The following is a 13723-nucleotide window of genomic DNA, read 5'->3' on the forward strand; positions in this document are numbered from 1 at the left end:
GGGGGAGGTGGGGTGGGTTGGGGGATGGGCATATCGATATACAACTCCTGAGCATATTATGAAGATGGCATACAGCATACATAATATTGGATTTCTTTTCTTTTTTGGGTTGGGAGGCACATCGATATACAACACATTAGCATATGAAGAAGACGGCATACCGCATACGTAATATTGGAGAATTTTTTGAAATACTGAACTCTCTTACCTCCCAATTAGCCCTGATAAAGGTCCACTTGTTATCCTGCAAATACAAGCATCACCGAAGAAATATCAAAGCAGCAATGATAAATGAATTAAAGAGAGTACACACATGATAAATATCCCTTACCCACTTGAAATTCCACCACCAGCAGAGAAACCTCCACTAGGGCGCTCAACAACTTTCATTACCAAATCAACTTTCCCAGTATCTACATGGTTGCAACAAGGATATGACTTTCAAAATAACAAAAAGGGTGGAAGGAAAGTGTGAAAATCCCTACAGCCAGTATAAACAATAAAATCAAGTGTACAAGATACAATTGCATAAAGGATCCCTATAAATAGAAGTAAGAGCCCAGTACAGACACTAAAATCAAGTGTACATAGATACAATTACATAAAGAGTCCATATGAAATAGAAGAAAAGAAAATTGACAAAGAGAAGGAAGAAACAAGGATCTAAGTTTCAAACAAACTAAAAAGATGGCATGTATGAAAGGCACTTAAGCCTGCATATTGCATAAACACATAAACTCAAATGTTCAGAGATACAAATGCATCGCATGCAGAATCCTCATAAATAGAAGTAGAGCACAATTGGCAACAACTTAGAAAGACTGAGAAACTGCCATAGCACCTCCAACTGATTTGACAAGCTTTCCATGCATAAAAACTTTTAGACTGAATCAAATCAGGAAATAAATATCCTATCGTTACATCATAAATGAATCTCCCCTTCAATTGAATCACAAGCATGAAAGCATTGGTTCAACTCAAAATCCATGCATGGGAGAATACACTATATAGGCAACAACAACACCACCACTCAGCCTTAGTTGGGTTAGCTACATGGATCCGTGCTAGGACAAAATAAGAATAGGGATATTAAAAGGAAAGCAACACAACACAGCAACTCTGTACAACCACCTATATGATGCCGGCTACATGAATCCTTGGCCTCCACTCATCTCTATTCGATGTCATACTAAGGACAAGACCTAAACTATGCATGTCTTCCCTCACTACTTATATGGTCATTTTAGGCATGTCCCTAGCTGTTTTAATTCCTTCAATATGATTCTTCTCAACTGCCCAATATTCCACTCCACAATCATAGGCTCGTACGACAATCCTAAAGAATTTTCCTTTAAGCTCTAAAGGAACACGTTGGTCACACAACCCTTTGAACGCACATCTCCACTTCATTCATCCCATTTTAATTCTATGTAAAACATCATCCTCTATATCACCTTTTTTGTTTATGGTTGACCCAAGGTAATATCTAAAATAATCACTCTGCGGTATCTCTCTCTCCTCAATTTTCACTATATCGTAATCCATTTGAGTGCAACTAAAGTTACACATCATATACTCCGTCTTTGTTCTACTTATCTCAAGACCTATTGATTCCAGGATTGATCTCCATAACTCCAACTTAGCATTAAACCCTGCTTTTGTCTCATCCACTACTACAATATCATCAGCAAAGAGCATACACCACGAAACCTCGTCTTGAATGTTTATGGTTAAATTATCCATGATAAGCACAAAAATAAGGGCTTAAGGCAGATCCTTGATGTAGCCCAATTGTAATTGGGAATCTACAAATTTGACCTCCCACGGTTTTCACACTAGTCGCCACACCCTCATGCCTTTAATTATATCCACGGATTTCCTCAGCACCTTTCTCTTCTCTAGTACATACCAGATTAACTCTCTAGGGAGTAAGGGCTCTATCATAGGATTATTCTATGTCAATAGACCATATGGAGATCCTTCTTGCAAGCTCTAAATCTTCTATGAGCCTCCTAAGTAAGTAGATTATGTTGTGGATCTACCTGACATAAAACCAAATTGGTTTTTTAAGATAGTAGTTTCTCTTCTCAACTGGACTTACATAACCTTCTCCCACAATTTCATAGTGTGACTCATTAGTTTTATACCTCAACAATCATAGCAGCTCTGAATATCACATTTGTTAATCATCTGCCATTTTCCTTGTGCTCATAATCTTGTTAAAAAGATTGGTTAACCAAGATACTCCACATAATCCTAAGCTCTTCCACACTCCTATCAGGACCTCATCAAAGCCTGGTACGTTGCCTACTTTCATCTTTCTTAATGTTTCTTTAACTTCTGCCACTCTAACCTCTCGTATATGTCTATGACGTGTGGTGTCTTGATGAGTAATGCATTCTTCCAAGCCATTCTTACTCGAAATCTCCATTTACTAGGCCATTAAAATACTTTTCCCATCTCTTTATAATGTCTTCATCCCTAATCAACACTCTACCATCATCACTTTTAATACATCTCACATAGTTAAAATCTCTACTCTTCCTTTCTCTTGCTTAAGCTATCTTATGGATAATTTTTTCCCTTTCCTTCGTGTTTAGGATATTATAAAGATCATCATATTTTTTCGCCCTTGCTATCCCCATAATCTTCCTCACTTCATTTCTGGCAATATTGTACCTCTTTTACCTTCCATCTCTTTAATCATTTGCCATGTCTTAAACTAGTTTTCTTAGTCTCAATGGCTGCCCAAAACTCATCATCCCACCACCAAGCCTCCCATGTGGTTTGACGAATACACCACTTCAACTTAGAACTTCTTTAGCGACCAATTTTAATACAACTCGTCATCTCACCCCATATCGTATTAGTCTCCCTCACTGTCCAACTTTCCTTGTTTGGCCACTTTATCAGTAAATCCATCCACAACATCTTTTAATTTCCACCACCTTACCTTGGGGCAAATAAGTTTCTCTATCTTACATTTCTACTTACTGAGGCACTATCTAGGACCACCAGTTTATGTTGAGCAGTTAGGCTCTCCCCCTAGGTATATAACGTATAGCCTTACAATCATTGCACAACAATCTGTCTAACTTTCTAGTTAGAAAGAAATCTATTTGGCTGGTACGATGCCCACTTTTTTAGGCAACTAAATGCTTCTCTCTCTTCAAAGAAAGTGTTTACAGTGGATGAATCATAAGCTACCAAAAAGTCTAAAACTAAAATCCCCTCCTCATTCCTCTCCCTAACTCCGTAACCTCCATGCACACCTTCATAGCCTCTACGATCACTCCCAACATGCCCATTCAGGTCACCTCCTATAATAATCGCTTCACCTTGATCAAAATCTTGCACTAATCCATCAATGTGTTCCCAAAATTATAACTTACTATTTTCATCCAATCCTACTTGGGGTGCACAAGCGCTAATTATATTGATAGTCTCTTTCTCTAACATCCACATCATTTTTGAGATTTTTATCCACTACTATGCCCACTCCACATTTATTACTTTGATCTCCTGAAAACCAAAGTTTGAAGTTGTCTAAATGCAACAGCAATGACTACAATAAGAAATATATACAAATGTTAAGAAGAAATTAATATTGATAACAGAAATAATCAACCAAACTCTTTTTCCTAGAACAATGTTAAGTTTGTCCCGAATTCTTGACCCATTTTGAAGATTGACCAGTTTCGACATATTTTGGTGGCGACCCGAATGGGAAGTTTTCTGAGATCTATGATAGAAGTAGAGGGGTATGGTTCGACCGGATTAACCGCAACCCGATGGGTCAACCCACGACTTGGAGTATATAATGTACTATCGTCTTGTTGAGCAAGTCATTGTAATTTGGGGGCCTTTCGAGCCAGGGTTTTAGGATGAGTTTTCTCGCCGCTACTTGGGTGTAATCTCTCTTCTGCATAGTGAAACATCTTCTTCTTCGCCCGAGGACGTAGCACATCACACCGGTGTGTGAACCTCGTTAAATCTCTATATTGTGCAAATCTATTGTCTGTTTATTTTCGTATTTCTTTGTGTTTGCTCCAACAAACAACTTAAGGGATAACACATTAAAACTGTGGAAAATTTACAAATGGAATCAATAAATATTCAATAAGAAGAATCACTAGAATGGTAAATTATATTCATTCTTGTCGCAAGATATACTTTTGTGGCCAAGTTTAATTTTTCTAAGAATGAAAAAGATGATTGAAAAATAGAGCTACGACATCAGAAAATTATTCACTAAAAGAAAACACACAATCTAGATCACCTCCTGCAGGCTGTGGAATTATGCTAACATCTTCCATGATTCCCATTGTTAGTACAGTTTCCACGTCTCTTCTCCCTTGAAGCAAACTATAGACCTACATAAGCAGAACATAAGCATAAAGATCTTTATTGATTCAGCATAATGCTGCTGATCATTCTTGTCATGACACCAAGATAGTGGCCAGCCGCCTTGATGTCTAGGCAACACCTAAGTGAGTCAAATGGTAGAAATGAGAAACGATTGAAAATTTATAACATTTGGAGGGTAGTATCATCAGGTTTTGGATCTGGGCTCTTAGCACATAAGGTGATTGAAGCCTTCGACCTCAATGGGTGCCTTGTAGCCTAGCGATTTCTCAACAATTATATAACTGATCCAACAATTTTTTCAACAAATATGTTTACATAACATGGCCCAAATGATTTCTGACTAGCTTTAGATTTTTAACAATTGTTTAAACATATCATGTCCACCCAGTTTAAATGCCGATTTAGCATGACCCTTGAAACGCATTACATCCTCACATGTCACATGTTACCTAACTGTTCTCAGAAAAAATCAGCCCCATTCACTCCATAAAATAGCTTCTATTCCTTGGAATATGATTCCATATGGTGTTTCCTGTGGTGTGTGGAGGAAAGAAATAATTGGATTTTTGTGGACAAATCCAGAAATTTAGCTTGGACTGACTGCTGTCATTGGATTGTATTAGGAAAAGGGTTTGGCTAGTACAGAGTTCCAAGGGAAGTCTTGCTTATCAATGGTGGTGGGGTATTATTCACGAGTAAGCAGCAATGAGATGAGTTTGCGGAGCTCCTTTCTCTTTCCTTAACTTCATAGATACAGATTATCAGATAATCTATGCGACATCAAGGTTTGGGTGGTGAAGAGAAAGGGATTCGGATAGGAGAACCTGGATTTAGCAAGGGTAAACAAAGTAGGTCATAGGTGTCGAGGTCAGCCAGATAAGGGAACTTTAGAATTGATAGAGACCTGAAGTTCTGAACATTAATTAAAGGAATAGAATAAAAGAACTAGAAACTGGAATCATAGTAAAAGAAGTAGAATAACCTATACGGTAGTGAGAAAAAAAATGCAACAAATACTCCACATAAGAGAAAATAGGAAGAATACAATATGAGGAATTTCGAAGAAGAATGATAGATTAGATGAATGATATAGTAAGAGAGAAAAACTAGAAGATGTTTGAGAAATTTTCTGAAACAAGATGGTTGTGTCACTGTTTTTTCTACTTCGTTAATGTGTGTGTACATTTTAATCTTTATTACTTTTCTGAATTATGTGTTTTCCATTTGATCAATTCTTTAATCAAAGAATGAGGACCATGCACCTAAATAGAATGAACACGCACACACCTCAAGCATTATGACATCACACAATCATATAAAACAATGCAAAAGAAACAGATTTTTCCACAAAGACTAGAAGCATTTATATTGGGGGGGGGGGTGATTTCTCAAAAAACAACTATGATCCCATATGCAAGCACTAAACAATAGTTCATGCAACACACCTGTCCCTTCTTGGTTGTTAGCTGCCTAAGTATAGTTTCAGGCCTTGTCTTCCCAGTAGTTGGCTCACCACTGAAGATTCAAGAAAGGCATAACACGTCAGCCTAAAAGAAAATTAAATATCAGATTAGAAAAAGAAACCTTAAGGCATCGTTCTCACGTCCTCCTGTCAAGGAAATGTATGGCAATGTTATTGACCTCGGCTTCTGAAACTTGTAACCGAATAATTCCACCTGAAAGAATCTCAACATCTGAAACCTGTGATAAGAATTACCAAAAAATTTATCTCAGAACAAGGTGCAACTAAAAGAGATCAGATCAGCATCCTTTTGAAATATAATTTGTAAAATATTTAATAATATTATGGCAAGCAAAGAACAAACCAAGCCAAACAGCCCACGCTCCATGTACCAACCATTGATGGAATTAATCACTTCATCCAACCTCCGGATATTAACAACCTTTCCTGCACAAATTAACACAAAAGATTAGTCCAATGAAGGCCTCACCCGAGCATTGTTTTCATATACATGTAGTTATTACATGTATAAGTGGATCATTTCAAGAAGTTCTACTAAATGGGCGGGCCTATAGTTATCACATAATAAGTTTCAGTCCAAATAGAATTCACCCGCAGGGCAGCATGAACCATACTGATGTCCAACACTTCATGTGAGCCAATGAGAATGCACGAAAAGAAATATTAGGCACTCCCAGTTGTACCCTTTGTGGTGTGCAGGTAACATGGCTACATGGCAGGGACGAATAAAGCTTCGTGATGGCTAAAGAATCCATTTATTCATAAAATGTTTTGATGGCTGAAAATAGAAGGATGAAAATCCAATTTATTGGATCACCAGAACTCATTCTAGCCAATCCAAATGGTCCTTTCTCTATCCAATGGTTGGAACAACTACATCGACCCTCTACTTGGCTCAAAATAGGTGACCCATACAGAGAAACTTTTGAAGTGACTCACTATGGAAACACTTTCCCATAAATATATTTATGCATTGACATAAGATAATATAAAGGAAAACCTACCATATCCATCACGGAATGCATTTTCCAAAAATTTTGATGGAAGAACATTAGCACCTTCGCATATCAATCCTTGGAACTCCTGATTTGGCTCTACCTTGTACCACAGCAAACCAATTAAGAGATATTTATGATGTGCAAACAGAATGAACATTAGCAAAGAATGAACAACATTGAGTCTTTTTTTTTTTAGTGGGGGGGGGTGTTTAACTCTACCAGGGTTAGTTTACAATCTGAATTTTGGTTTCTACTATTAGTAAGGACTTATGTATTAATGTATTTCCGAGGAATTAATGAGGAGATACTAAGCTTCAAAGCATTGTAGACTCATAAAAGGTGTTAAAGTATGTATGATGGGGTTGTGTTCCATGGAGCAATGTACCGTGGGATCCTGACTGCGTTGTAGTAAGTTTTTGTTATGTCTCTTTAATTATTTACTATGGTGCTTAGATTTAGGTAGTTATTTACTTTCATTGTAATTAGTCATTAGACTTGGTATTTGGCTCGTAGTAGACTTTCTACTAACAGTCGGTTTCTGTTTTATATCAAGCCGATAGCCAGTCCACGATAGGGTAATTATCTCTATTGTTCTGGCTTTTCTCCCTCTCTCAGTTTCTACTCTCGTCACTTCATCTTCTTCTCTTCATTGTTGGTTCTCCAATCAATGATATTATAACAAAAGGCAAGGGCACCTACAAAGTATGTAACCAGTGGATAGACATTGCTTTAAAGAATTTAATTGGAGCATGGATTGCATGTTTCAAATTTCAATTTAATCAAATGAATCTAATGAACATATTGTTTTCTGCTAGTAAGGAAAATCTAATCACATATATCGGACTTAATTGTCAGAAGTAAGTTAAAATGTTTCAAAGCAATCTGTTTTACCTCGTTTTGGTCATTCTGACCTCAATAGTAAATTTGTTTGACACCGGATTCTAATAGATCCGGAAGAAACAAATGCCCCCAAACTTTTCTGAATAAATGTAAGAAATTATATTAACTCATTGCAGAAGAAGGAACAAAAAATCAGCTTATCCACTCGGGTTTGTAAGAATCAAGACCAGTCCATGTCACAAACCCACTACAAAACACCTATGCCAATTCTTCACAATTGTATAATCCCCAAAAACTCAGCTTCCACTAACAACCTCATTCCAACTCTCCCAAACCCCAATAGTATTAATCTTTCTCCCCCTTCCTCCTAATTCTGTACATTGTAATTTTCTCTTTCTAACTAATTAAAATTGAAATATATTTCGTTGCCGAATCCTACATTGTCAAACTTCGAGCAAATGTACCTGAAAAATCAACCGTATTCCATCTCTCGTATCCACGGCCACGGGCATGCACGAACAAAAGTACCCACTATCAATAATGCGGTGAACATCCTCCTGGACCTCCCGCACCGTGAGGGCCGAGTTTGGGCGGGACGCCTTTAGCGCCGCTGCTGCCTCAGCTTCAAGGTCCTTCCTCTCCAACTCCTCACCGTCCTTGTTCCGAATTAAAACCTCACTGATCAAAACCCTCTCCTCATCTTCTCGTCCATGCCGGCTCGGCAAATGGGCCTTCTGCTGAGGCTCTCTACCTTCCAATACGTTCTGATTCGACTCTTCGGGACGAACCAGAGCTAGAGAAGATGAACAAAGAAGCGATGATTTAGTTCGAAAGGGGGCAAACTTTCTGCGGTTCCTGATTGATGAGATGAAGCCATTGATTGTTTCTCTAGTTTTATTTAAATTTGATGATAGAGTTTGACAACAGAACGGAAGCCTAGGTAGTGGGGGGAGAGGATAGTGGACCTCATAAGCAGAAATTCTGATGGAACAAGATACGAAATGAACTCCTTCGTTCTTCGCCATAACCGATTAGATTTGAGGTCTCACTGGACAGATTGGAAGGAGGAGAATTCAGTACCTTGACCTTCTGAACATGCTCCAGGGTTTTGACGTTCGATGCCCCCTTCACTCCTCAATCCTCAGTCCACAGTCCTCAGCTAAACCCTAGTTAACCGCCATTTTCGAAGGCGTCTCTGACTCGCTGCAGTACTGTGGTTTTAATATTTTTTTGTTTTTTTTTTTCCTTTTTATTGAGTAGGCTGTGTTTTGTTTCGCATTAAACGAAGAATGAGATGTAGCAAGTGGTGCTCTAGTGCAGCCAAGTTATACTCATAAAATTTTAATACGAGCCGTAGATATTTGGGAAAACTACAAGATTACCCATTTTTGAATTTCCTTTTATCAAATTACCCAGGTTTGAGTTTACAAAACTCTCCACTTTTGAGTTTGGGTTTACCAAACTACTCAAAACAATATCCAACCATCTCCTTAATATGGTTTTTGACATTCTTACCCCTGCCTCCACTTTACTTTTTTCAATCAACACCTGCCCATGCTTCCCCGCTCAGCCCTTGCTTCACTTCGCTCTCTTCCCTGCAATTCCGCCCCTGTGTATCCATATTAATAGGTGGATTGGGATATTCTAATGAGCTACAATATGACAATAAGAACCAATTGGAAGATGACAAGGAAGACGAGGAAACAACAAAGAGCCCCAAGTCACCAAGTTCGCCAGTGAAGTGTCACACACACACGTAGGTTAGGGTTCTGATATTCCACTGGACCAACTGCGACTAAGTCCACCTGCCTGAGTGGGAAGCTAGTGCCGGGTCGATCGAATACCTAGGAAGCGCCTCGTGGTCAATTGTCCCTTACAGATTTGATCTTGTGTTTTTTATTTATAAAATTCATTGTTATAGTTCTGGCAAACCTACAATTATGAAATTGATTGTGAGCCTATTGCAACACCATATCCTCATTTTATGACTTGAATTTAATTCACAATGCCAATGTCATGTAATCTATAATACATTTTAGCTTTGAACTTTCATTGGTTTTTTCAAACTAGTTGTCGAAGAGGCATTCTAAAATCGAGCCATTGAGGAGGGATCCCTATTGTAACACCATCGAGGTGATAACTCACCATCACGGGAGACTACTGTTGAGGGTTGCAGTTCTCAGAGAACGAAGGAAGAAATGGGAAAATATCGAGGGGAAATTATCATGTCATAGAAAACAATGGATGAGGGTTGCATCCCTTAGTCTTGCTTGGTCGAGCGAAAATATCATGTGGATAAAAAAAAAGGGATGAAGATAGGGGTAAAAATGTCAAATCAAAAGTATGTAGTGAGACGGAACAGTGTTTTGGGTAGTCTTGTAATACTCAAACTCAATTTGGGTAGTTTTGTTCATTTAAAATATATGTGGGTAATTTTGTAAATAGAAACACAATGTTGGGTAACCAAGTAATTTTTCCTAGATATCTTCCGTTCTTAGGTAAATAGATCAACAGTTGAGAATGAATGGATTTAAATCAACAGTTAGATGGATTACGGTGATTATAACCTCTAAGCGCTGTGGCGTTCTTACATTTAAACCATAAATGAATGGAAAATGGGGAAAGTTTGACTTCCTCTTCTTTACAAATGTAACCAAACGATGCCGTATCCCGTGTTTGTAATTTGCGTGACAAGTCGCGTGACTAGGGAGTGCTGTGAACTTTTCTTGGTGGAATGGAGTGGGTTGAACTGGTGAAGTCGTGCTGGCTCTCTTCTCCTTCTCCCTCACCGTACATAAACTCGCCATTACTAATCGTATTCAAGGTCAGTCCCCAACCGTTTCCATAACATTTCTACTCTCGTTTTCTTTCTTAACAAGTAAAGCTTCCCCCCCCCCCCCCCAATATGATTGTTTCCACGGATGAAAACATGTTGTATGGTTTCTGCTTGTAACATAAACTCAGCTTTTCAGTTGATCAGACGGAATGAAGTTGCTGTGGTTCTGTATATCAAATAGATTCGTAGTGAGTTGGTTCGTTTAAGCTGATTATATGGGATATCGGGTGTTGGACTTCCTCTATGGTTTTCACTTCCGGGAAAGAAGCTTGCTTTTTTGCTTTGGTTTATCATTGAAATTCGTGATTTCTAAATGGAAGGACGGTAGGAAGTCTTTTGGTGTTGTTAGGGTTTTTTCTTGTTCAGTTGGGGTGGGCCGGGGGGGTGGGGGGTGGGGAGAGGGGTGCTGGTTTTGGGTATAATCATGGCTATAGTGATTTGGGTTGTTGGAATTTCTGAATGTGAGATACCAAATGCAAGGGATTAAGTAGTGATAGTCTTTAAATATAAATTAGTGTTGGAAGAATGGATAATTCAGTTATGAGTGGCGGGCTTCTGTCGGGTTCAACTGGGATTCTGGATCTTGAACCTTCAATTCATAGGCTCCAACAGAGTAATTTGTCTCAAACTAATCTTTCACATCACCATCATATTCAGGCAACGGATTCATTGACTAATTTTGATCAGAGTGATCACTCCATGAGGTTAATGGAGTCCAAGGGGACTGGCCCAAAGGGTATGGCCACAAATTATAGCAAGGCAAAGGGGACCACTAAACCTGCTAATGTTTCTATTTATAATAGCTACACTAGTGAAGAAGATGAACCTAGCTACACTGAAGATGGAGATGAGCACTTTAATGGAGCAAAGGGCAAAAAGAGTACTCTTTGGCAACGGATGAAATGGACAGATGACATTGTTAGGCTTTTAATAACATTTGTCTCTTTTGTTGGGGTTGATGGTCTCCCTGATGGGGTTGATGAGCTGAAGAGAAAACCAGGAGTATTGCAAAAAAAGGGTAAGTGGAAAACCGTGTCTAATACAATGATGGAGAAAGGTCGTTTTGTCTCCCCTCAGCAGTGTGAGGATAAGTTCAATGAACTTAATAAGAGATACAAGCGGTTGAATGAGATCCTTGGGAGGGGGACCACTTGTAGAGTTGTAGAGAACCCAGCACTCTTAGACTCAGTGACCCACATCTCACCAAAGATGAAAGACGTCGTAAGGAAAATATTAAGCTCGAAGCACCTATTTTATAAGGAAATGTGTGCTTACCACAACGGGCAGAGGACACCCAATTCCAATGACCTTGATCTACAAGTTTATTCCTTTCCTATCACGACCTTTGAGGAGGAGGAAGAGGAAAATGAAGATTGCAATGATAATGGTTTGGATGATAAAGATGACAATAATGCTGGTGAAGATGTGGAGAAGGTTGGGGAGTTTTGCAAGAGGAAGTATATGAATGAAGGGGATGGAAATTTCTGGCCACCTCGTGGTCTTAATAGTTTTGAAGCTGAAATGGAAGGGATGCTCCAAGATGCCAGTAAAACACATTGGGAGCAACGGGAATGGATTAAAAATGGAATACTCCTACTCCAAGAGCAAAGAGTTAGCTTTCAGGTTCAAAAGCCTTTGAATTGGAGAGACGTCATTTTAAGTGGCAGAGGTTTTGCAGCAAGAAAGATAGAGAATTGGAGAGACTGAGGTTGGATAATGAGAGGATGAAATTAGAGAATGAGCGGATGACATTGCAGTTGAAGTGGAAGGAATTGGAGATTGACTTGAAGAGGTCAGAAGCATCTCTAAACCCCTTCTCTCTTGGGACTGAGAATTCACAAGGAAGAGATTACATTGATTTGGGCAAGGTTTAGTAGCTTCTTTGCACTATGATCAACAATTTTGCTGTTGGAATCATGCACAAAAAGGTGCTGCTGGCCCTCGGGCTTCTGACCGCAAAGCTTAGAAATGCACTGACCTCAAAAGCACTTACATGTGTTTTCAGTTTACTAGATACCAATGTCAGAATCTTTTGTTCTTGCATTATCTGGTATAGTTGAGGTTGAATTGATATATATCTTAATACATGTTTCTGTTTCTCAATGTAAGAGGAATTTGGTTCTCGTAATTTTATGTTTTTCAGAAATATCCTTTGCTCAATCATGTTACAGAAGGAAAAGCTAAAATTGGATATGGATATTATATTGACAAACATTTACGTTCTTGATACATCTGGTCTTCTCTTTATTTTCCTTATTCTCGAACTTTTTGGCCTTATAAAGTAAAATTGCAGGAGCCTAAATAGTGGGGATAAGGCTTAGTGAGGTACTATTTGTTGTATTAGTCTTTTTTGTTCCATAAAATTTGTGAAGGCTAGAGAACTGTACATCCCTGTCCTGTTTCATTGCTTTCATGATGAAATAGATCAGGAACAAATGGAGGGGCACATTGAAAGTTACCTATTCATTTTTACATTTTACCATTTATACAGCAGATTAGTATATTTACAAAGAAACTTTTGCTCTTTATCTTATATCTAGTGAGAAAAGAACTGTTGCTCTTTACCAAATTTTAGATTGCCAACTCTAATTTATTGTTTCCTACTATTTTGTACACTTATACTGCACCATCAGCATAGTATCTTCCCCAGGACTTTCCCATGATTGACATTTTATGAACTGTGGAAAAGTTTTATCCTTTGTTGGTGAAGAAATGTGGAATTCATGAATAGGCCTTTTCCTGTACTTGATCAACATCTTGCAGCTCTCTCACTTGTCAATGGCAGCTTGTGCAGACTTTTTTCCTACTTTGCTTGATTATGATTTTTTATTTGTGTACATTTCTGCTCGACATATGGTTTAGTTTACTTGTGGGATTTCTGAACAGTCCTCTGCTTCTTGGTCCCTGATATAGTTTGAGAAAACACAGGCCTCATTTTTGTCTTGGTAAAACTCATTTTGCAGCTAAAATCAGTAGAAAAAGGTTGGGTTCTTACTTCAAAATTTTCGTTTTACACTGTTTTACTATGAAGCAAACTAAACCTTTCAGAAAGATGGTATAAAATATGAATTTAAAGGATGACAAACTCATTCTCCTTTCTTCAAATGCTCTCTTGCTAGAGCTTCTACCAATAAGTGTGCATTTTGAGTTATAGTTTGGTGTAGTCGTTGGCCTTTATTTCCATCTCTTTTTTTTTTT

General features: G+C 38.3%; 1 protein-coding gene and 1 pseudogene across 1 annotated transcript in view; one reads left to right on the top strand and one right to left on the bottom strand.

Moving 5' to 3' along the window:
• LOC122089335 (outer envelope protein 80, chloroplastic) overlaps positions 1-8968 on the bottom strand; it is an 18592-nt gene extending 9624 nt beyond the window's left edge. The window contains exons 1-8 of the mRNA XM_042658976.1: positions 8154-8968; positions 6856-6949; positions 6195-6277; positions 5972-6069; positions 5814-5883; positions 4280-4373; positions 332-413; positions 209-244 (exon numbers count right to left, since the gene is read on the bottom strand). Of these exons, the coding sequence (XP_042514910.1) occupies positions 209-244; positions 332-413; positions 4280-4373; positions 5814-5883; positions 5972-6069; positions 6195-6277; positions 6856-6949; positions 8154-8714 (1118 nt within the window). The 5' untranslated portion in view covers positions 8715-8968. The remainder of the gene's footprint in view (positions 1-208; positions 245-331; positions 414-4279; positions 4374-5813; positions 5884-5971; positions 6070-6194; positions 6278-6855; positions 6950-8153) is intronic.
• Positions 8969-10925: 1957 nt separating this feature from the next.
• Positions 10926-12754, top strand: LOC122088754 (annotated as a pseudogene).
• Positions 12755-13723: the final 969 nt, after the last annotated feature.

The sequence above is a fragment of the Macadamia integrifolia genome, chromosome 9, assembly GCF_013358625.1.
Source record: "Macadamia integrifolia cultivar HAES 741 chromosome 9, SCU_Mint_v3, whole genome shotgun sequence".
NCBI lineage: Eukaryota > Viridiplantae > Streptophyta > Magnoliopsida > Proteales > Proteaceae > Macadamia > Macadamia integrifolia.